General features: G+C 36.2%; 1 protein-coding gene across 1 annotated transcript in view; it reads right to left on the bottom strand.

Annotated features, from left to right (window-relative positions):
• Positions 1–6,307: 6,307 nt before the first annotated feature.
• Positions 6,308–26,207, bottom strand: part of LOC126252285 (mucin-5AC-like) — a 519,485-nt gene continuing 499,585 nt past the window's right edge. The window contains exons 35-37 of the mRNA XM_049953159.1: positions 20,016–20,123; positions 16,138–16,238; positions 6,308–7,550 (exon numbers count right to left, since the gene is read on the bottom strand). Coding sequence (XP_049809116.1) covers positions 7,547–7,550; positions 16,138–16,238; positions 20,016–20,123 — 213 coding nt within the window. The 3' untranslated portion in view covers positions 6,308–7,546. The remainder of the gene's footprint in view (positions 7,551–16,137; positions 16,239–20,015; positions 20,124–26,207) is intronic.

Raw genomic sequence — 26,207 nt, forward strand, 5'->3', positions numbered from 1 at the left:
CATCTATCTTCAAGTACCTGCCAGTTCAGTTTCTGAGTATCTCTGTGGCACTCTCCCATGAGTCAAATCTGTAAACTGAAGACATGCACACACATATATGCACGGTGTCCAATTCTGTCATAAGCAAGCAGCTTCGCTATCCATTGTCATCTGATTCTCACAGGAGTTCCAATGTAATGTGCATCTGCACTGAAATAATTGTAAGAACCATTGCACTCATATACACCAAGATATACACCCATATATAAGCATGATACTATTCTGAGGGAAAGCTGACTGAGTAGTGTATGTGACATGTAATACCTCAACTGATCTTGAAAGCAGAGTAAAAAATTCAGAGTAATTATGTAACCCCCCTTACTTTGTAATTTATACCTCAAAAATTAAATGCACAGAGTTAAAATATAAATACTCACAAAAAAGTCATAATTGTAGTTCTACATTACCGGTCCATACATTATTACAGTACAAAAGATATAGGGGAAGTCAGTAGCGATAGACTGGACTGTGCCAGATGATGCAGTGACAAGCGGATATGGATAAATGTTGTGCTGTGGTATATATGACTAGATGAAGACATAATTAAAGGAAGGAAAACGGCAGTGACAAGGGGATATGGATAAATGTTGTGCTGTGGCATATATGACTAGGTGAAGACATAATTAAAGGAAGGAAAACATACTGAAATGGAGACATAATTACAAAGACATTAAAAACAAATATATAAGCACACTGTTCTTGTTAAAACATCGTTAAATACACCTATAGTTACTTAACAATTCAATAAATAAATTTATGCATAAGTATTATTGATGAACACATTGTTATTATGTTTTTCAAAAACACACTCCTTCACTTTGATAATACATTTCAAAAATTTTATATGTGCCACACACAAATTTCGTTTTTAAGTATGTTAATATACATTTTACAGAGTTCTGTTTTTATTGTGTATAACAACAGTATCTTTCTTTTCAGTCTTAAGTCAAATGAAGTTAAATTTTTAAATTTATGTTTCAATGAATTCTTCTGCACTACAGATGCCTTTTTCTTGCAAGTAATTTTTCACTCCAACTTCAAATTTTTCAGTTTCTTTTTCTGACTTATATTTAGTGGTAATTTATTGTAAACATTTTCCCTTCATCCAGATGTCCATTTCAACTCACTTTGTGTATGTGTGCTGAATGTGCAGATTCTGTCTTTCCTTGTATTATACAAATGGACACTTTCATTTGTAAAAGCATGATGACTCCTTCACCACAGCTTTTTTTGATGAAAAATATTATTTCTAGAATATACAAACAAGGCAAAGAAAGAAATTTTAGCAAATGGTACACACTTCTTTCCTCCGGAAGTATGGTTGACGTTAAGAGCAACAGCAAGGGGAGACAACCAAAGAATTAAAATGAAAATAATTGAATTCTTGCCAAATTATGGATAGCTGACTCCCCATCATAAAGGTCCGCAGCCCGTGGTCTAGTGCTTAGTGTTGCTGCCTCTGGATCATGAGGTCCCGGGTTCGATTCCCGGACAGGTTGGAGATTTTCTCTGCCCAGGGACTGGGTGTTTGTGTTGTCCTCATCATTTCATCCTCATCATCATCATTCGTGACAGTGGCTCAATTGGACAGTGTCGAAAAACTGGTCCGTATAAAAAAAACTTGGGACTTCGTATGGGCACTGATGACCACGGAGTTGAGTGCCCCACAAACCAAACATCAAACATCATCATCATCTCCTATCATAAACAGATCTTATGGCATACAGAAGAAATGACAGAGAAAAAGAAGAAAGAGGAACAATCTGAAATTTGTAAATTACAACTGGTACAAAAGAAGAACAAGAAACATTAACAGAGTGCTTATTAGGTCCTGTATAATATCAAAGATGTGAAAATCAACAGTGGCAAGAGAGCAAGGATCAGGAAAGGGCCAGATGTAACTGTTATTAATTTCAGCTATGTAAGTTAAGTCTTTTACATCTTATGACATCCCTACAAGTTACATCTCTTCTGATGCTACTGCTTATTAAGAGAAAGGGGTACTTCCAGAAAAATTAAAAATGAGCAAAATAGCCAATATACTGGGTGATTATAATTAAAGTTAAACTTTCAAAACACTGTAGAAATAACACCACTGGTCAGAATGATGTCAAATTGCAATGGAATATTATCAGAGTAGGGGGAAAAAATATCCCAGAAGAAAAAAAACAGTGTGAAAATTGATCAATAGATGGTGCTGTGTGTGTCAGAATACATACATGAAAACACCTGTCATGCGCATGACCCATTGAATTTGGTATAAACATGCTGGGTACATGGCTTTTCCTCCTTTTGCATCTGCAATGGTCACCATGACTGTCTCAAAGCAGGATCGCGCTCTGGTTGTAACACTGTATTACAACAATGATGACTGTGCACACGTCGCTCTGCAGAAGTTCCAGACACTGAAGGGCTTGAAAAAAGGTGTCGGTCCAATGACTGCCTTGGGTCAGGAGAAAATGATTCAGAAATTCGAAAAGATGGGTTCTTATGGTCTGCCACCTGATAGAGGTAGAAAACGAATTGATTTGACGTCAGTGGTAGCAGTGGCCACAGCAATGCAGGAGGAGACTAGTCAACATTGGACATACCCGTGAGCTCGGTGCATAAAATCCTACAAAACATCCTTCTTTGCTATCCATTCAAAATTACCCATGTGCATGAGTTGCTTCCTGTTGACCAGCCAGCAAGAGATTTTGTGGACAGACGAAGCCACTTCCAACTGACAGGATATCTCAATACACAGAATTGTCGAATATGGGCAATAGAAAATCCACACACAAATCAATCAGTACCACTTCATCCTGGAAAGGTCACTGTGTAGTGTGGGTTTACGAAATCATTTATCATAGGGCCATATTTTTTCTAAGAGACGGGTGCTTCCAGTCCTATCACTGGTAAGTGCTATGACTGTCTTTTGCACAACCACGTCACTCCAGCTCTCCAAAGGCGTGGATGTGTTGATAGGATTATTTTTATGCAAGATGGCACATTGCAAATCCAGTTAAACAGCTTCTGAAGCGCCGTTTTGGAAATGCTAGAATTATCAGCCACCATTTCCCTACAGCCTGGCCATCCCAATCACCTGATCTTAATCCATGTGGCTTCTGGCTGTGGGGCTACCTGAAAGATGTTGTGTTCACTGATCTGACTGCAAACTTAGCTGCATTGAAGGCACACATTGCCCAACATTTTTTGCATGGGACCCCGGAAACACTTCGATCAGCTGTGGAAGATGCTGTTTCTTGATTTCAACTTGTTGCGGAAAATGGTGGACAACATAGTGAACATGATTTGCGCCACTAACATGGAGGTTAATAATCTGATTTGATTTTGATTGATGCTTTTTATGCGGTTCTTGGCCTCAGGACAGTTAAAAACTGATTTTTCCCATCCAATGTGATATAACCTTGCTGTGGTGGATGGGCTTATGTAACTAACAGTATCACACCCGTACACACTGAGTAGTACAGTTTGTTTAATGTCAAAAGTACACCTCAGCCATTGTTGTATGATTCATTTGTCATTCGTAGTCGACGATTATTAAATTATGATGCTGGATTTTGCAACTATTTATTTTTCTTCTGCCATACATTTTCCAACTTCTCCAATCGCATTCCATTGTTATTTGACATCATTCCGACCAGTGGTATTATTTCTACAGCAGTTTGAAAGTTTAACTTTAATTACAGACAATAAAGATGTTGCAGCTGCAAGCCAGTATCTGTAATACATAGTTTCTCAAAAATATTAGAGATACTTATTATACACACTAGATTGATTCAACTCTTAGAGGAATGCAGTGTTCTGATTCTGGCGTTACAAGATATTCAAACAGGGAAAAGTCAAAAACAGCTATATTTGTTACAGATGCCGTATATAGTAGATATTTGGCATCTGCTATGTTTCTGGATTTTTCTAAAGCTTTTGTCTCAATTGATTATGCAGCTCTAATAGGAAATTTGGAAGGTACTGCATGCATGCCCATGCAGTGCAATGGCTAAAATAATATGTTCATAATAGTGAGCAGTGTTTGACTACACAGACTGGATACATATTTGAAATCAAGGTTATTAACTGTTTGAGTCCCAATATTACAAATAAATCTTTAATTTTAAAATTACTCATAAAATTAACCTTTATCATAATAGTAAGCAACGAATACAAGAAGAAATTTCCAAAAGTAAGCATTCAATTTTTTAAAGAGGTGGTTTCAATTTGAACTACATTTTTAAAATTTTTCACAAAATTAATGTTCATTATCATAGTGAGCAATGAATAGAAGAAGACATTGGCAAAAAGTAAAGAATCAGTTGTTTCAAGAAGAAGGTTTCACTTTGGAACCACTGGGACATACAGTTTTCAATCAACCATTATTTCATGAGACTAATCTGAAAGCAATTTCACATTTTTCCTGGACACAATCTCACATCTAAAAACTTAACTGATCTCATAATGCCAAAAACAAATTATGGTCATAAATAACAAGCAAAACTGGGCCCAAAACTTAATAAATTTATATCAGAAGTACATACTGCCCAGTTATTTCATTTTGAAACCATTTATAAAAGCAATAGTATAAACTCAAATTTACATTACAATTACAGTAACTTTGAACTGTTAATGGTCTCAATGGTATAATCACTACTCAAAAAAACACATAACAATCTTCTACAATCACATGACACAATCGTCACACCGATTGTTGATTTGAATGCTGCAGGTAACTGTTACACTGCTCTACATTCACGGAAATACCTCAGTGTAGCGTTTCCTGTTTCTGTATTCCAATAGCATCAGTGGTTTCAGGTGAAAGACATTGGTACTTCAAAACAAAACCAATAAACTTGTGGTTTTAGGCAGAAACTACTGATGCTAGAAGGGGTTGAGTTTGATATACCTCAAGGGTCTGTACTTGGTCCACTATCACTCAACCTCTTCGTAAGCAATATCAAAATCAGTCAGAATGAACAAAAGCTACTGTATGCTGATGACACGTAGATATAAATCTAAGACACACTTGAAGAGAGCACATAACACAATGAGATGATTCTTACAGAATGACTTCATTCTAAGCCCAAAAAATTACAGTGTGTATGGCGTTCACAAATAAAGAAGAGAAGGATCTCATATATTTATAGATAACACAAGACTGGAAATTTTACAGCCATAAATTTTTTGGGGATGATGTTAAGACAATAAGCTGCAATGGAGACAACATACAGACAATGTTAGCCGTAAATTAAAACTGCATTATTTATTATGAAGCAGCTTGCACATTATGCCAGTAAATACATTCTTTGTAGAGAGTGTCTTGGTCTTTCTGAGCCATACTTGCAGCATGGGGGAACTGCAACAGCAATAATACAAAAAGAATTTCTGCACTGCAAAATGAAAACACCTTAAAAAATAAAATAGAAATTGAGTCATACAGAACAGCTTTCTCTAATCTAACAATACTGACAGTTCTCTGTGTGCATATACAGAATAACTGTTTCATTAATACAAGCTAATACACTTCTAGGAAACACGATGGTTTCTATTCAAATGACACAAGAAGTAAAGATCAGTTGCAAAGCATTCCCACAGATTGAGAACTGTTGAAAAAGATCCTCAATACTCAGATGCTCAATTAGGAAAGTGTATGCCAAAAAGGTAGTGAGATAGTGTGAATAAGAAGGCATTCCAAAACCTTCTTAAGGATCATTTGGCACAAAAAGATTTTTACAGTGTAAAATAGTATATACATAAGTAACTTATGATCTGTATGTTTGTACTCAAGTCACATGTATGAAAGAGCGCCAGCAAATAATTTTAAGACCAGAATTTAAAACTACAGATAAAGTGTTGCATGTCTCATCTCTTTATGTATGTCTGTGGTGCAGTCATCTGAGTGAAAGAATATCTAGATTTCTCAATAGAATGAAAAGGATGGTATTCACTATTCACCATACAGCAGAGATGCTGAGTCACAGAAAGCACAACAAAAAAGACTGTTGGTAAGTTTACTTTCGGCCAACAAGGCCTTGTCAAAAATTGACAACATACACACTCTCTCGCAAACGCGTTTGCAAATAGAAGAAATTATATATACAAATGTACAAAGTAAAAACAAAAATGGGTGAAATCCTGTTTCTGTTGATCTATTTACTTTTGATTTTGAAATGTCTTCCTTGTGTTCTTATTGGGAATATGAGCAATAAGAAACTAACGACATTTTATTAACAAGTATCATTTATTATTATACAAACAAACATACACTGTACAAACAACAAAAGCAATTTTATACACGTGTTTCTGAAAGTAACTGCACCTAGTCCTCTGAGAGACATAAATCACATACATATCAGTAAAAGAACTACCAAAAATTTCCTGTTATCAACAATGAATTGGGAGATTACATACTGAAAACATTTTCTGGAATATCAGCAGCTTAGCTGATAATTATTAATAAATCTTGGTTTACAACATATATGCATTATTTGTGTCTTAGTTTTATCCTCAGTCACACTGCAAAGATCACTTTGCAGCATTATACTAAGTCTCATATAAAAAAATTATTACAAGCACTTTGTACTTTCTCTGAAATGGAAAACTACTGTGGCAGTTTCATAATACAAAATTGAGTCAATCTGCTGCTTTAAAGGAAATTCACATTCACAAATTAAAAAAGTATGAAGGTAAATGATTAAATTTCATTTCTGGCTGCTCACTTAAAATGAAATAGTAATATGACTTTCAGACTGTGATAATAATGTTATCGAACCAAGAGCATGTACAGTACCTCATTACACAGGATCTTAGGTGGTATGAGACCCAAATATATTAACAGAACAAAAATTAAAACAAATATAGTGTAATATTTACAACTATACCAGATGTCATTTTACACACTGTTAATCAAAACCACATCAAGCAAAAATTCCATCTTAAGCACAGGACAGTTAAAGCTGCTACACATAAAAGGGTGGTCATCTGTTAGTGGAAATAAATGATTTTTGCTTTTCATTAATGACAACAAATTATGCTATTACTCCAGTAGACAAGTGATCCTTATGAACAGTCATCTAACACTGGAGTTCAGTTTTATGCATTTAATTTTGGGTTTGCAAGATGCATCATGCTTGAACAAAATAAGGACTTTAAATGCTGTGAATCTTTCAGATGCTGATTTGTCTCAGTTGAAAAAGATTCATACAAACCCAAAACAAAATACACACTAGGATCTAGGTCAGCTGTTGTTGACAAGCTTTTATGAAGTTATTTGTCCTTGCACAGCCTATCTGTACTTTTTCACTAGCTTCCTCAAATGAGATACCCTCATATGACTGAAGTACACAAAATAGACTGGGGTATAAAATAAGGAACTTCTTTACCAAATTGAATGCCACAAATCACAAATGTAGCATATTAATTAAATTGATTATTCCCTGAATTTGGTGCTTCTGTCCTGAGATATTAGTATTGCAAGTTGCCATATGATTCTTCATGTATTCTTTCCATTGTTTCACCTGAAAGAGAAAAACCAAAGTCCATTGTTTGCATTGCATGGAGAAATGAATATAAGAGGTATGCTTTCTAATTTGTACAAAATGCTTAAAACATGTACAACTTATGTTAGCGTAATTATGTGAATGTTCAACACAGTGAGGAAAGTAAAGCAAAATTTAGGTATTAGGTGTGGCTGCATGGGTCTCTTACAACCATGACACTTGGATATCCCACATAATCAAAAACTTAAAATGAAGATATTAATAATGTAAATTTTTGAACAAAATATAAATTACTGAATGTGTAAATAATGTGTGAAGAAAATTCACTTTGCAGAACCATTGAGCAGTGGACACTTGCTAAAAGAAGTGACTGAATACTGTAGCTTAGTTTTTCAATCCATGTTTTTCTTCAGAGCCTGACACACAAAAACACATATACACTCCTTGATCAAAAGTATTTGCTCACCTATAAGTAGCATACCCTTCACCCTTATGACAGCTTTAACACTGCTGCGGACACTCTTAGTCAAGTTTCTGTATGAGTATGGAGGAATGGCAGCCCCCAATTCTTCAACAGCCAAAATCTGAGTAGGTGGTGATATTGGACACTGGTATCTGGAGTGAAGTCAACATTATACCTCATCTTAAAGGAATTCCAATGGGTTCAGGTCAGGACTCTGAGCAGACCAGTCCATTTCAGGACTGTCACTGTCCACAAACCATTGCCTCACAAATGCTGCTTTATCACAGGATGCGATGTCATGCCAAAACAAATAATCATCATTTTCAAATTGTTCCTCTTCTATAAGCAGTACACAATAATGTAAAAAGTGTTCATATACTTCTGCATTTATTGTGCTTTCTCACAATAAGGGGATCATACCCCAACCATGAGATACACTACAACACTGATTTCAGAAATGATAATGCGAATATTGCCAATGACAGCTAACAAAAATTTGACATTCACATAAATATTGGAAATCTGACGAATTCTGTCAGAATTTCCAAAAGTATTAGCTGTACTTGTTACAGTTCAGCATTATGTAGTTTTACAAATTGCACAGAATGGGAAGTGAAATGTGTATGCCCCAAAGACATTTGATATGATCCAACAATCAATACAAACTCATCTGTGAGGAAATGGTTATTTCTACCAAGTATAAAGTAAGTGAACTTGATAAAACTGGCAAAAATAATATAAAATGATAGCTGAGAGAAACAGACATAAATTATAATAATTAATGTATGTGCCAGAGGCTAGCCCCATTAAATGATAACAGTCAGTACAGAGGTAGTGGCTGAAGTACAGACAATAAAACAAAATTTCCTCACTATATCATCATCAACAAATGAAATTGGAAGCTTATATTTGCTGACAGTACATTGTGGGTCTAAAGATTAAACACAATACTTCACCAATATGCCTTTCAGGTTGATGTTACATAAGCCAGTGGATTGGATTACTGACCTGATGACTGTGGTTGCATATGTTTATCAAGAGGTATTAACTAGCTGCTAAATCTCAACATCATTTTTGCGGATGACACTACACTACTTATTGATAATTCAGTACATAAATTTGAGGTAACATCAAATAAGGTTTTAAATGAAACGGTGAACTGGTTCAACGTTAATGGTCTTTCTTTAAATTACTGTAAAACAAACTACATTCAGTTCCACAAAACATTCAAAGATGATGAAATAGTAATAAAAATAGGTGAGCAGACAATAACCAGGCTTGCATACTGATAGAAAACTGAATTGGTCAAACCACATCGTGGATCTATCCAAAAGACGAAGTTCAGCAACATATGCATTGCGCATTGTTTCTTCTTATAGAAATATGGAAACCATGAAGTCAGTGTATTATGGTTACCTTCATGCAATTATGGCATTTGGAATTATATTTTGGGGAAATCAGCCACTGGCTAAAAAAGTACTGTGTGTACAAAAAAGAGCCATAAGTATCATGTGTGGAGTCCATCCTAGAGCCACATACAGGAATCTTTTTAAGAAGCTTGAAATACTTACATCCACTGCAGAATATATATTCTCGTTGATGTGCTTCATAAGGAAAGAAAAATCCATCTTTAAGCTGAATAGTCCATATCACAGTCACAATACTAGAAGGAAACATGATATCCACCATGAACAGCCAAACCTAAGTATGTTGCAAAAAAGAGTCCATTTCATTGGCTGTAAGATTTTTAATGCCCTCCCTTCAAGAATTAAGTGTTTGGTAGATGATGATCTCTTGTTTAAAAAACCCTTAAGGCAGTTCCTATTGCAAGGATCATTTTATACAATAGAAGAGTTCCTGAACTACAGTGTTTAACATTTCTTGTACTGTAAATTGCAAATGTATGCGCAAATTTGTATTTGTAATACCGAATATTTTTATTGTAAACATATATTTTGCAATATTTATTTCTCTGTAACACTTATTATTTTGTAATCTTTATCTATCTCTAAAATGTATTTTTTATAGTGGGACCTCAGTTACTGTTTACTGTTTTTTGTTTTGTAATCTCCATCTATCTCTAAAATGTATTTTTTGTAGTGGGACCTAAATTACTGTTAACTGTTTTTGTTTTGTTTTATGTATTACCATAAATTCTGGCCAAGAGCTTGTAAAATTGACACATTCCATATGCTGTGATAGTGTCACAACATGGATCATCGGAACAAGAGATTAATAAATAAATAAATAAAACTTCTTCTTAACTTCAACTTTTTAAAACTTAAAGAAATACAGCAGTTTACATAATCACTGAAGTCAGCTACTCTAAATATTTACACTCACAGCACTTTCAACATAATGCCTCTTAGATATTACCTCCATATGTGTGGGAGAAAACTTCCACTTAAAACATTAAATACCAAATTAAAATGTAAGTTTCACATGGCACCACCACACTTTTTCATTTCTCTAAGTAAACCTCCCTGTCTAGTGACTGAACAGTGGCTCCTACACCCATCTACTCAAGTTAACCGAACTTTTCTTAACAAAAGTAAGTAATGTAGAAGATAAATCTACAGAAACCTATCAAAACCACCACTGTATGTGCTTTACGTGCAGTACTGATCCTATTTTTGATCCCATTGAAAATATACAGTCAAAATAAATAAATAACTGAACATTTGTGGTGAACATTTAACTACAAATACTTGGAGAGTTTCACTAAAGGATGACAACTCAAGTCCTATAGTGATATGTCCACAGACAGTGCAAAATTCACAACTAAGTTGATTAAATACACTGGATAGTTTTAAATTACAACAGACTTCGTAACAAAATGGTATATTTTCAAGTTCTTTAATAGCCAGTAATGACCCCTCAACTGTGGTTAACAACCTGAGTTCAGCCTGCCTGGCAGTGATGCACTGTGTGCTCCATCAACAGTGCTTGGGCCCACAGCTGAAGACATTCAGGACGCTCTACAAAGTGTATTTAGAGTTTTACACCAGCTGCAAGGGTCTACTTAGTATTTTCACATTCATTTTCAATGATAGATTGTTAATGATAGTAATTAATGAGACAAACAAATATGCTGAACAGTTTGTAAGTTCACATTGGGTACACAGAAACAATGATTATAAGCGAACAGATGGGTAGCAAATAACAACTGAAATTTCTATTCTTTGTTCACAATCCTACAAAGCATGCATCAGAAACCCAATTCTGAAATGTATTACTTGAGGGAAAAAAATCTTGAAACATCTATTATCCAGAAAGTATTGTGCAGGTATTTGCTCCTTCAGCTAAAACCTTCATGCAACAGTCAAAATAAATCATCTGTAATGTACTTATTTTCATAATAAATGTTCCTGTTGCCAAAGCTTCAAATCGTCAACAACTTACAATAGCAACAATCACTTGATTTCAGGAAAATGCATCAAAATGTGTCACATTATGCCACGCTCCAAGAAAGCACTGTGAGGCATGGGAATAATTACACAGGCGGGAACAGATAGCGGCACAAGGGACAGTCCAATCAAGGGGTTAACATTTGATAGTTTTAATATCGGTGACCATGCAGCTCTTCTGACTGCCAGTCAATATAAAGTCCAGATGCATACACTGCTGCCTACACATATAGTCTTTGGTTAACTGCGGCGATGACTGGAAGACATGTGGCCAAAACATCAGAAATGGAGGTGGAGTACATCAGAGTGCTTGTTGTAAAATGTCAATAAATGGATATGTTCAGAGTTAACCTTCTTAAATAAATATTCAAGAACTTCCAGTTAATGATGCAGTAAGGACCTGTCCTTGAGTAAAACATTTGTTTGACAACATAGTGGATGCATGGGTATTTTGTAACATGCTTTCCTCTGACTCAACTGTATAGGGGTTCTGCAATTAATTGTGAAAGAGCATCAGCATCTACTTCTTCCACATCAGCCTTCTCTTTCCTTTCTATCATGTTGTATGGCATATCTCTATTAATGTAGAGATTTTATCATATCTAATATCTATGTACCCTTAATTTCGCACATAACATAATCTTCCCATAGGCCCCAATACATTAAGCCCTTTACTATCTTTTGTTTTCCTCAAATTACATTTCATTTTTATGTACTCAGAATCTACTCTTCTATAACCATAGCTTTTCCAGTTTCTTCATATACACTGCCTGACAAAAAACATGAAACATCCAGACGATGCGGTGTGATGTCTGTGTAACATTTTACATATACACAACACTGGCAGTTAAGTAAATGATTAGAGCTCTAATTCTTTGCAACAGGTAGAATGGCCACGTTCATTAGTTGTTCATGTTTTGTGTTACCAGACTTGGTAGGCTATGTAGAAAAGGCAAGAACAGCATCAGATGTTGAGAGATAACTGTGAAGGACACAGAGATGCCAAATACTTGTGTGAGGCAGTGTTACTAGCACTTGGCAGAGTCTGAAAGAGGCCTCATTGTGGATCTCCATTTGGTTGACTTGTCAAATAATGCAATGTGCAGATTTGTGGAGCACTCATATGTAACAGTGACCTGATGTTGGACTGAATAGGAGCATGAAGGGCAAGCATACTTGTCATCAAGGTTCCTGTAAACTGTGTCTGACCACCACACCGTTGGTCAGAGGCTAGCAGCAACTGGACTAGAGGATTATTTTCCCACGAATATGCTGCTGTTCACACCACAAGACAAGCAGCTGTGTTTGGTGTGATGCTATGATTGGAAAGCAAGAAGTGCTGATGAATAGTGTAACCTAGGGAGAGGTCCGATTCTTCCAGTGTTTTGAAGACGCAGAGTGGTGTTACCCCTGACATCCTGGTGTGTGGAGTCATTAGGTATGACTTCAGGTCATGGCTGGTAGTGACTGAGGGAACTCTAGTGGCACAATGCTACATCACGGACATGCTATGTCTTCATATGTTACCTCTCATGCAACAGAATTGTACTGCCATTTTTCAACAGAACAATGTTCATCCTCACATGGCACATGTATCAGTGAACTGTCTGCATGATGCAAAGGTACTCCAGTGGCCAGCATGATCCAAAGATCTGTTCCCAATAAAATGTGTGGAACCAGCTCAGACATCAGCTCCATCCTTATGCCCGTATACAGGATATCAAGGACCAGTTACAACAGTTGCGGGCCAACTTGCCTCAGGAGAGGATAGAACAGCTTTATGACACTCTTCCTAATCAAATCAGAGCATATATCCAGGCCAGAGGTGGTAAAACATCATAATGATCAGTGGGCTCATACCACCAAGTACTTTGTAAATCCAACTTTAATTTGTAATCACTAAACTAACATCACATACCCTCTCAAACCCTGTAGTTTCATAAATGATTCATCCATTTTGGTTCTGATTCACTGCATTTCAAGTTGATTTCATTTCTAAACAAGATTGCTATTTTACAGTTTAAGCTAGCGTCTTCGATTATATGCCCACAAATTTTTCTCATGTGGTTTTTCAGCATCTATGGGTGGCCTCTCCAGCCTGAATTATGAGAAGCATTCAAATGAAACCCATTCATTAGTGCAAAATAACGTAACGATTTTATTAACTCAAAAATGTAGTTACACACAGTGCACATACTCGACAATAGTCGCCAAAGCTGTTGGCACATTTATCCCATTGCGACACTAGCCTGTCGATTCCATCCATGAAGAAGTTAGTGGGCTGCTGTCAGATCCAGGCCTGGACCCAGCCACACACTTCATCATCCGTTGTGAATCGATGTCTGCAAATAGCTTGTTTTAGAGGTCCAAACACATGACAGTCACACGGTGAAAGGTCAGAACTGTACGGTGGATGTTCCAGCATTTCCCACTGAAACTGCTGCAATGTCATCTTCACCGCATTGGCCATGTGTGTGAGTAGGCATTATCATGCAGGAGAATAATGCCATTGGACAACGTGCCTCAGCGTTTTGACTTGATGACTCGTCAAAGGTCCTGTAAAGTGACTTGCTAACGCTGGGAATTGATGGTAGTTCCCTGTTCCAGGAACTCAACAAGCAGTGTGCCCTTGTAGTCAAAAAAGAAGGACATCATGACCTTACCAGAACTGGTGTGCATGGCCTTTGATTTCTTTGGAGGTGGTGAAGTTGCATGTTTCCATTGCTTGCTCTGATGCTTGCTTTCTGGTTCAAAATGGTGACACCATATTTCATCACCAGTGACAATAGGTGACAGAAAGCCTTATTCCTCCTCATGATAAAGTTGCAGATGTCCAAAGACAGCGCCATTCAAGTATTGTGCTGTTTGGTGGTCAGTTGGTGGGGAACCCACTGCACACAGATTTTTCAAAAGTTCAAGTGTTGATGCATTATGGTATGGGCGGTGCCCACACTAATACCCAGTAACTGGTGGATCTCACCTACTGTGATTCTGTGGTTGTCCAAGACTAAACGATTCACTTCCACAACCATTTCCGGTGTGGTGACACAATGAGCCTCATCTTCCAGTGACTCGTGCCCCTCAAGGAATCGTTTGTGCCATTCCACAACACTTGAACAACTCAGACTATACTCACCATCCACAGTCTTCATCCATCAATACATTTCATGGCCTCCAACTCCCTCCACCGCCAAAAATTAAATCACTCCCCGTTGTTCCTGCTTACTCACCTACATGTCCTGTAGTGGACAATAACTTGTGTGACCACCTTCTCTTCGGCGTGAAACCACAATGACACCACATCAGACAGTGTGCACGCGTCAGTCTCTCTACCAATAGATGGCACCACCATACCTGCAGTTACGTGGTGCCACCTTGCGTGTAAGGCAAAGGTAGATGCACTGACCAGGTTTCATTTGAATGAAGCTCATATTCCCTTTCTTACAATATTTCAGTCCTTGAAAACTGAACTTTACTCTATCTATGTAGCTTGGTGATTATTGCCTTAGATAATTTCTCTTCATAGTATTTCTCTTTTTGTTTATCCTTTGTAATTTCAACTCACTATCCTTCTCTTGTAGATTATGGTCTATCCTTTGCAGCCAAGTATCTGCTGTCCAAATGTTTGCATAGCTGTAATTTAGTCCAGTTGTTACCTTTCTGCATGTCTCAATCTTTTCTGGGTAATATATTTCTGTTACGATTTCAAGAGAGGGTTTACCGTATGATGTTTCTAGTTTACTCACTTAAAACCGATTTATGAAATTAATTAGCCATATTTTTGGGAGGGTAGGAAGTAGTCTTTCTTTATGCAGGTCACACTGCCTATTTTCAGCACTCCTATAACACCCGCTCAAGGGTCAGAATGGCTTGTGATCAATTGTACACCCTGGATCCACACACTTGAATTGTTTTTATTTAAGTGCCATACAAGTGTTTCACAATCAATCTCTACTATAGATAAAAATCAGTTCCTTTATATCACACCAATGAGATTTCCTTATAACTAAAACTATTTCCCATATATTTCACGTTATTCTTGTTTCAGTGAATAAATTTCTTCCCAACAATATATGTTACTTATCAACACTTTCCCAGTCCACTTCTAAATGTGACTGCATATGCCATTTAAAGTAGACATTTATACGTCACTGTACCTAAATCTTTTCACAGTTAGGCAATGGAATGTGCAGGAGGGAATAACAACATGGAAACGATAATTTGCAAATCACCACATAGAGAATACATTGAACTGCAGGCAGATACAATGAAAAAGAATGCTATAAATATTGCAATTTTCGAACAGAGCCCTTCTTCAGAAGTAGAAAACTTGCACACATTCACACAACAGCTCTTGCACACATGGGCATTGTCTTAAAGTGTAAGTTGTTGTTGGGAGAATTTGTGTAAGTTTTCTACTTATTAAAATTAAAGATATACCAAACCCACCTCAGTCCACAGTTCTTGAGTTATAATTTGCCAAGTGCACAAGGTGAGTTTTTCATCAACTCATGGAAGTAGAAAGTGAAGAGAAACTGATTATACAAAAATATCAAGCGGGACAAGAGAGAAATTTTTGTCCATAGGCTTAGAGAAATGTGCTGTCTTTCGTGAAGGAACACTAATAGTCATTAAATTAATGATTGGACAAATGAGAAACATTTTTAAGTTGAAGAGATATGAGAAACACTGATTATAATAATTATCAGCTATAAGCAGTCACATTTTCATTTACCGTAACTGAAAGTTTCCTGCTTGAGCTGAACCCAGGCTAAAATACTGGCTCAGTAGATTTGTGCCACTCCTAAAGAATGACTGGAAAGAACGAGTTGCACCCTGTAACATTTGAGATTAGTTTTACAAACAGTAATGGTAATTAAGAGTTGTTTAAATCAAATATTTCTTCCACTTAATATGGCAGAAAATTCACAGCCAAATCTGCTAACTCATTACTTTAGACTTGTAATAAATAAGTGGTTTACATTATTTGTGTCTGTAGTTTTTTAATATCATATAATCTTAACAACCCAAGAATTAACTACATATACAAATAGCACAAAATATTTTTATGTTAAATGTACTTACTCACAAGGTATGAAAAAGTCTAAGAAAAGTAAAGCCACATTAAGATGAATGCAAATTTATATTTTAACAGAAAGAAAACTGTATTACTGCCACTAAAAAATAGTACTGGTGAAGTTTTTTAGAGCTTTCAAAAGCTGGGAGATATATGGCATGTTATCAGTCATCTGGCACGAGGAAACACTGAATCTCAGTCACAGCAAAGGTGACCATGTTTACAACACTATGCGAACTGACCATGAATTAAAAGACCATCATGATGATCAAAATTCATGCATTCACAGTTAAATTTATATGTTTGGACAGCCGACAGAAAATGTTTCTCTGTTTAATATATATGATAATCAGTGGGTCAAGGTGATGGTCGCTTGATGAGGGTTGTTAACAGTTGTCCAAAAAGGGAATGCACTGTTAGCCCTCAGATGAAATCTTTAATCAGTGTGAGAAGATAAAAAAGAAAAGTAATTGCAAATGAATTATTTTTAAGTCACTGGTTGGCTTTTGACAAGAATGGTTCACAATATAGTTTGAGATATGAAAAGAATCCATTTCCACTCAAAAACAAAGTAACATCTTGGGTGTATGATGTGAAACACTTTAAACCTGACCAATTACTTCAACATATCTTGACATCTCTAGACTATCAAATCTGAGAATATTAACAATACAGTCACTTCTTCATGAAGGCTTTAAAGTCATATTGACAATCTGATTTTGCCATTCCCTAAATAGCAGTAAAAATCAATAAAATCCATGCTAAAATTTCATTCTCACCATTAATAATACACAATGCAATAACATTAAATATTAAGTAAACTAACAATTTATGTACCAGTAATGCTCTTTATTTCCTTTGCCTTATGTGTTACTACTTATTTTCAATTGTAGAATCCTTTGGTTATTTTTTATGCTACTAAGTTTTGAAACTGAGTATTTATGGTTACAACTATAGTGTATTAATGCAGGTGGAATGATTGCATCCTGCAAAAATCCACACATATCTCACCAGTCAAGTAAAACCTACTGTCTTTACCCAACGTAATGGTGCAGGATTTTACTTTGTTTTACACAGTCGCAGTTTACAAAATAACAGAACATGAAAGAGAGAATTGCGTTAATTAGATTCTCTCTTGGTTCTTGTAGCATTTTCATTCAAAAATATTCAAAGAAAACACATGGACTCTCATATCACAGTGTAATAGAAAAACACATACAAACCATGAAGCTGTAGAGACAGCAGTCTGAGCCACAAGAGAGATCATGTGCAAACCTGTATGCTGCAATTACAGTTCCTTACTCTAAACATACAAAAAAATGTTGAATTTTTGTTCTCAGTCACGTAACATCACATAAAGTCCAGAAACACTTTAAATTATTTATTGCACAAGAACTAAACATTGTACAGAAGTCATACATATTGCATTTTGAAGAGAAACTCTGAAAGTTTTTTCACAAACACGGGATGCATGGCCCATCGATTTCTTTGAACTCCTTATGAATGTCTCTCGTACGCACTCCACATTCACTTCATTCACACTGGGACATCTGCTTCTCTTTGACAGGCACACGTAACCCATCATAACAAATTTGTTGTGCCAGTGGTAAATGGCCTTCCTTGTTGGTGGCTTCTTACCACACATGTTCTAAACATCCACTGAACAGCTGTAGCACACTTGTTTATATCAAACTCCAATGCACAGAAAGCTCGCTCCACACCTGAGCTCGCCATGTTAGCGACTAGTGCTGACTATTGGCTAGTTACCGAACTACACTTTCATGGTTTCTCTTCAAAATGACATATGTTTGATATCTATACAATGTTTGGTTCTTGTGCAATAAATAATTGAAAGTGTTCCCAGACTTTATGTGCACCCTGTATTCTCATGTTTTTCTACTTACATTTGTTTTTTGTTTTAGTTCTTCAAACATAACCACCAAACTGTGCATCAAGTAAGTTTCCTTTCTTTTCTTTATCTTACTACTCCCTCACCATATAAGCACAAACCACACTCAGCAAGAATTTCTCTAATACAGTTCTGTTAAAAGAGTCTCTTATCATAAAATCTCTTTACTGGCAATCTGCTACAACTTAAAAGGTTTTTCATTTCTTAAGAAATTAAATGTAGTTTTATCAATTACATAAGGTCACTCAGTAGTATATCAATGTCATATCAATGGAGACATAATTATACACCCTTTTAAGTTGTATTTATGTTTTTCAGTAAAATGTTGTAATTGATTCATATACTTCATACATACAGAGTTGTTAAACACCATTCACATTTGACTGTTTATTTGTGTATCCATATATCTTGCTCTGAAACTAATTTATACCAACTGAAAATCAGTCTCCTCCATTGCTGTGTATTGCTTGTTCTTTCAAATAGGAAATAACATCTATTTTCGCATGCACCCCTATACCTCTACAACATTTTTATTTATTTATTTTTAATCTGTGAGCACTCTGCATGCTGCTGATGTCAATAATTTGTACATATTAAATTAATAATATTCAGGCATATAATAATATAATATGGTATTAAATTTAACAGTTAAATCATACAGATTTTCTTGCTAACTTACAATGAGTATAAGTTAAATTTTAAGTTCCTCTTTCACACAATCAAAGTTTTCCTCTCTGACAAAAATCCTTCTTTTTAAGCCCCTTTTGTATAACATTTATAAAAAAAATTTAATGAGGTAGTGTGTGCTTCTAGTGGTAATGCCCTGAACAATTTAACTTCAAGGTATATATAACTATTGTGAGTCTTGCTCAGTCTAGCAAACAGTTGGTTGATAACTTCTTTGTGCCATGTATTATGATAATGAAATTAATGCCTTAATTTGTTGCTCTCTCTGTTTCCTATTGGGTGGACTAGGCAGCTAAGTACAAGTAATGATAAGGACTGTCACAACAACCAGTTTCTTAAAAAGAGACCTACAGGCTATGTTGTTTCTGGAAACACCTGCTACACCCTTTTGCCACATAAAAACTCTTTTTTTCCCAGTGGAGCTGCCCCAAAGCAGTATGCAGTATGTTATGTGGCTATGAAAAAATGCATAATAGGAGCTAAGCATCACATTTGTACTCATATATGCTCTCAGTTTACATAACAAGTATGTGATTCTAAGCTTACACCCACAAGTATGACAGACTAATGTTAGTACTGTATAAATTACAGATTACATGTTCACATTTATTCTGATTTACAGTTAATCCACTGTCTTTAAACCAGATAATGGAAATTCTTAGGTTGGTTTCGATTTGTTCCTTTGGGTCCTCTATGTCATTTCCAGTTGCAGTGAAAGTGATATCATCAGCATAAATAACAGATTTATACAGTGTGATACTGTACACTGTATTAAAATAAATTATAATAATTACTGTCAATAACATTGTTGCCTATTTGACACTTTAATGTTCAGTCCACATCATTACTGTTTATCGTGCATATGATCCATGGAGCATGAAACTAACCAACTAACTAACTTTACTGTCTTTCATACCATTATACTGAGTGATTTGCCCACCTGGATAACAGCACTCATAAACTGTGAAACAGCCTTTGTTACATCAATCGCAGCCTTCACAAGTGTGCCCTGTTCCCTTGGACCACGGATTCCATCTTGCCCATCACTCTGAAAGTAAAAGCATGGCAATAAATGTATGTCACTAGACTGCAAGAGTATGATTTTGATAACAAAATTATGATACTTTCTGGAATACCATACACTTTTCACTTAAATGTATACCATCACATAAAATAACTAAATCACAACGAATCTGTTTCTATGATCTACAAACTGGTAGGAATTTAGAAAAAGCAGGAAAAAGCAGAAGGTAAATCTGTTTCTGAAATCAGACAAATAAAGGATGTGTGTGCAAAATATAAGTTGAACTATGTCACTATTAACTACATATAAAGGTACTTTGTATATAACAATAATAGAAATTTCTGAATGGTGCAATATGTAAAACAAATCAAATGCAACAACCCTTCTATATCAGATCAATGCGTAGAGCACAGTATTGCCATGGCTATGGAAGCATGGATTTGAGTGTCTGTGTGGTTGTGTGAGTGAATGTGTATACTACTGATAGTGAAAGAGCCAGTGGTTGAAAACTGTTGTGATTGCTGCTTTCTGTTATGTGTTAGTGTGCTCCAAGCATCGACACACTATAGGTGACTGGTTGTCTTTCCAATATTTTAAGTACTTTGTACATATCAATTTTAGGACTGTTAACTGTAGTGTAGAAAAAACACACTGAGTGGTAACAAAAATGCATGAACTCAACAATGTCGGTATGACTGGTGTAATTACAGTACAGTACTACAAAACCAATTCAGGAAATAGAGAAAATATTTCTTATAATCCACCTGAACACATCAATGGGTGGTCCACAATACTGTTATGCTTCATTACACCTACATCTGGCAGGGTCACTATGAATGGACCACCATTTGTCACTAGCAAGTCATGTGGGTCCATCAGCCAGCCAATTTAAGGTCAAGTGGCAGCAGGCCCAGCCTCAGTTCTGTTCAGTTGTTAATGTGATCCTCTCCAAAGCAGACTGAAGTACTGATGATGACTCTGCTGTACTACACTAATTATTTTTTACCCTCATTGATATACCGCTATTATGCAGTACTTCGCTGCACATAGATATACAGTCAAGTGACTGTTTTGCCACCAAGTTGTTTCCACCACCATAGTTCAAGTTGTGTGTTAAGTCTTGGTTGTTTTCATTTGTAGTACTGGAAAATTCACAGTGTAGGTAACTCTTATGGACTATGTGTCATTCATTCTGCATTGCAGTGTATTCATCAAAGTGTTAATAAATGTCTTTTGTGATCAAAATTGAGGACTACAAGACATATACTTTCTTCTCTGTAAAGGATTGTAATCAAACATAAGATATGAAATTATACCAAAAGGATTTTACTTGTCTTCATCAAGCTGCACCCCAGACTAAGCCCTAGTACCTGTCAGATAATTAAGAAATGAAATACATTTATACACAACAATCTTTGATATTAATATAGAACAAGTGTTACACATTGTTATACCAACACAAAAGTGATATCAATAAGGAAAATGGATGGAACATATGAAACAATGCAGTTAACATTGAAAATCAATTTGAAGTACACAGTAAATTTTAAAATACAGCACTGAACCTATACAAGTTAATATACTGCTTCTTCTTTTACATATGAGCCACTACTGACTACATTTATTTCAACTGTTTCTTCTTTCTTTTCTTCCACATTTCCTTCTTAGTTTTTTGACAAAAACCTTTGGAACCATGCAATTCCATTCTGAGTGGTGGACATTCCTCGGTATCTAGTGGGGTAATTCAGAGTTTGGATATGTCCATTCCAACTTCTTTGCACCTTGCATTATCTACTTTTAATTTACCAAAATAAGTGAACAGTCTTTTTGTCAGTCTGTTGGATGTGGTCACAGAAAGCTATTCTTCTTTTCATAATCATGAATATAATATTTTCAGTACTTGTATAAAGCATAATGAATTATTTTGAACTGTGTTTTCTCTTTAGCTGGTCCTAAAATTTGCCTTAAGGTTTTTCTTTCTATGATTGCCAGTGTTTCCCCCATTGCCTTTTTGTTTAGAATTAAATATTATGCAGCATAAAGTGTTTATGGGTGAATTACTATAGTGTCTCAGTTTAGCATTTAGGAATATTGAGTTCTTATTATGTACATCCTTAGTGAGGTAGTACACTTTTTTCATCTTTTTAACTCTTGCTTTAAGCATTGCTTTCTCTGAAATGTCTTGTTCAGTTACTTCTCTTGGACACTTGAATTTGTTAGTTTCTCATTTTTCCATATTTAGTTTTCAATATCTTGGAGAATGCCTTAATCTTTATCATGGTTTTCTCAAAGGAGATTTGTAAGTCTGCTTTTTCATCTGGTTCTTTCAGCAGTTCTATAGTCTGTTCCTTTAGACATGTAAGTTAGTATTACATGCCGAGGCAGGCAGAAGATGATAACATCATTGGTCATAATTCCTGATGGTCTCATTCTCACTGATGCTGGAATCCAGAGTAATACCTTGAGCATCAAGTCATGAATGTAGGGGACTATGGCACAAGGATGTGACAATGTGACATGTGGAAGTTTGGGCAGGTGTGTATAAATCACCAAAGTAGTTTAGGTGAGCACTTGGGATAAGTAGGAAATCCAAGGTTGAGCACCAGTCTGCCTTGAATTCCCATATCTCGCTAACAGATAGCATATCTATACCCAATACATCCAATGTCAAGATATTCGCACCCAAAGAATCTATTTCAAATTAATTCTACAGTTCTCTCAGTCTTTCTGTATTTAGTTTTCATTATCTTGGGAGCTGCCTTTGTGGTGGCCATGAATTTTATTTTCTCAAAGGAGATTTGTAGGTTGTCTTTTCAGACTATTCTTTCAGCAATTCTGTCTGTGTAGTGGCTGTTTCCGTTATTTCTGAAAAAATACTTAGGTTGTCTGGAAGTACTAGACAGTCTATTTGTAGGTTGTTCTTTTTGTAACTTAACCTAATTCCCTCATTGATTTAGCTGTCTTCAAATGACATTCTCTATTCCCTAATAATTTTTTCTACAACATAATTAAAGAGCAGTGGGAGAGACCATCTCCCTCCTTGACTCCAGTTTTAATCTCAAAACTTCTAGAAATTTCACCTCTAAATTTCACTTTGAAGTAGGTGTTATTTAGTGTTTTACCATAACTTTTCTTTGTATTCCTAATAATTTTGGCTGTTTTGTTCCTGGTTTCAAGGAATACTGTCTGTTTTCCATATTTTTATCTTTATTTCATTTTTGTCACGCATTTTGTCTTCTTTCGAATGTCAATTCTGCCGTATTTTGATTTTGGTCAAAAGAATTTTTTCTTTTTCTGTTTGAACAAATTATTGTTTCAGTTGTTCCCAGTTTTTTTGGATTTCTGGCCTCCAGTTTATCACTAAAGTTTCTTCCTTGTTCGTGTTTTGCATGTAATATTTCAGAGTCCACGGTATGGCTTATCTCCTGGTACTTCTTAAGTGGAAATTAACTTTCATTACAGTGGTCAGAATCTAAATCAGCACTTCTTATTACCTTAACATTCTGGATTTGTTGGGAGGATTATCTAGATATTGCAACCTGATCTGCTCGGTCCACGCCCATTAATGTGACCAATGCCTTTTTTTATGTCAACGTGATAACCAGTCACAGGCAGCAGGTCCCAAGCATTAGGAGTGAAGGGTATATAAAGTGTGTCAGGCAAGGGATGGGCGGGGGGGGGGGGGGGGTGCAGAAAACAGTGCAGACATTGTCATAATGCAGAAATGGAGCAATTTGTCTGCCATCCAATAGGGCATGATTCTTGGCTTTCAGTTCACATGTGGAAGCATTTGTGAAATTGCTAAGTTTGTAAACAGTTCGCATGCCACCATGGTTATTTGGTATTATCCAAATCCAGCATTGAGGAAACTGTGGTGCAGCAAAGGCCATAGATAAAGGGCTGTGGAGATGTGCATGACCAAACAGATGTGAAATTGTTGAGCAACTGCCCACCCAGATGAACCAAGGGGCTACCAACAGTGTCTCATCAATGACCATTCAGTAAATATCTCTGTGTATGTGTCTCCAAAACATGCACCTGGTTCATGCACCCATACTGATTGCTGTTTATTGGTGACGAAGGCAGGAATTTGCACATCAGTACTGGAACTGGACGTCCACTGATTGCTGACAGGTAGCCTTTTCAGATTAATCATGTTTTATGCTCCATCTGATAGATGTCCACTAGATCATCAGAAACGTCCAGGCTTGATGAGGGAGCATTATGTGTTGGGAAATGTTTTCATGGTATTCCCTGAGTGATCTCTTCATTCTTGAAGGCACAATGAATCAACTCAAGTATTTATCTATCCTTGGGGAATGTGTCCACCCCTAAATGCAGTTTGTTTTTCCTCAGCATGATGGTATGTACCAGCAAGACAATGCAACAAGTCACACAGCTCGCACTGTTTGCACGTGGTTTTGAAGAGTACCAGGATGAGTTTACTGTACTGCCCTGGCCACCAAACTCGCCAGATTTAAAGCCAATAAAGAATCTGTGAGGCCATCTTGATAAGACTGTTCATGCAATGGATCATCAACCAATAAACCCAGTGAAGCTGGCCATCATACTGGAGTTGGCATGACTCTCTTCCTGCAGGTCTTGAAGCAGTCTGTATTGCAAATGATGGTTCTTCACTTACATTAATCTGGGTGGACAGTGTATTTGAAATTCACCTACACTGGAGTCTGGATAGCTCCACATTTTCCATTTTCTGGAGAGATGCTTAAAGGCAGTGTGTTTCATTACTATTCTGGTTGTTCTGCAAAGCTCTATTAGTCTTTCATTGTTCCTTTTTTTTTATGAGCTGGCTAGTTCCCAGAACTGTTCCTGAATTTTTCCTCTGTCCAGCTGTGCATTAAAATCCCTCAGTCATATTGTAGTGTATTTATTTGAAATTTTTGTAATAATTTCTTCAACTTCTTCCCAATGTTTCTTCCTGTTTGTTTCTTGGGCTCTTTGATTTGTGCATGGCCATTAACTACTGGATACACCCAGGGCCTGCGTTGGTGTGAGGGTGAGAGTGTGTGTTTGTGGAGGGGGGGGGGGGGGGAATGGGGTGAAAGAATCTGAGGTCTGCCCCCCCCCTCCCCCCCCCCCCCACCGAGAAGCTTTACTAAAAAAGACATCAAATATCCAATGCAAGTTTTAAAATGTGCATCTATGATATTGAATAGAAGGTCTGAGTACTGTGGGATAGTTTCAAAAACCATATACCCATATAAGTAGTGGTTAAATTAATGCAAAATATTGATGTTCTCCATGTAAGGCCCAACCAATACATCAGACACTGTAGAGCAAAAAATATTGTTATTACATATGAGCAAGTGTTGTAATATTCATAAACATATTTTAATTTCCATCAGTTGATACCAGATTTTAATGTAAGTGTAAGTATCAGTCTAGTCTCCCAAGGTGGACAGCCTTAAAAGAAAATATTGGATTGTCCCTTCACAGACTATCAGAAATCAGATGGTCCGCTAGGATAGATTCTGAGCATCCATTTGGTAAGATATTGTCAGGATTACAAAGGTCAAGGCACATACTGGATTAAAGGCAGTGCAGAACTACTTGAAATTAATTCAATATGACTTGATGTCTTCAAAACGGTACAAAGTATTAGCTGCATTGAAGACACATAATATTGTGCTTCAAGCAAGGAAAGCCACAATAGATATGGGAGCCCACAACAGATGTTTACAGTGCCAATATTAAGAGTCTAATGGGAGAATTAAATAGATTAAGAAGTAGACAGAAATTGTTTATGCAGAAAGTTGCAGGCTAGCAGAAAATATTGGAATCTCACCTGACTGTATGTAACAATTTGCAACACAGAGAAACAGAGGAAAAATGCTTTGTAGATGAAACAGCAGCAGAGGTTTTAAACCTGAGCCTGTAGGTAACTTAACTATAAGGTATGCTGCCATAGACAACATAAGGCACACGTTTGGATTCTTATGGAAGTGTGTAAGCTTAGACAATTATAAACTATCAGAGTGCTTAGGAAACCTGGCATCTTTGTGTGGCATAGAAGTTCATAAGCAATATTTGGAAGAAGGAAATTTTGTGGTTGAAAAGATTCATGTAGCTAGTTATGATTCTGAGCTA

Source organism: Schistocerca nitens, chromosome 4, assembly GCF_023898315.1.
Source record: "Schistocerca nitens isolate TAMUIC-IGC-003100 chromosome 4, iqSchNite1.1, whole genome shotgun sequence".
NCBI lineage: Eukaryota > Metazoa > Arthropoda > Insecta > Orthoptera > Acrididae > Schistocerca > Schistocerca nitens.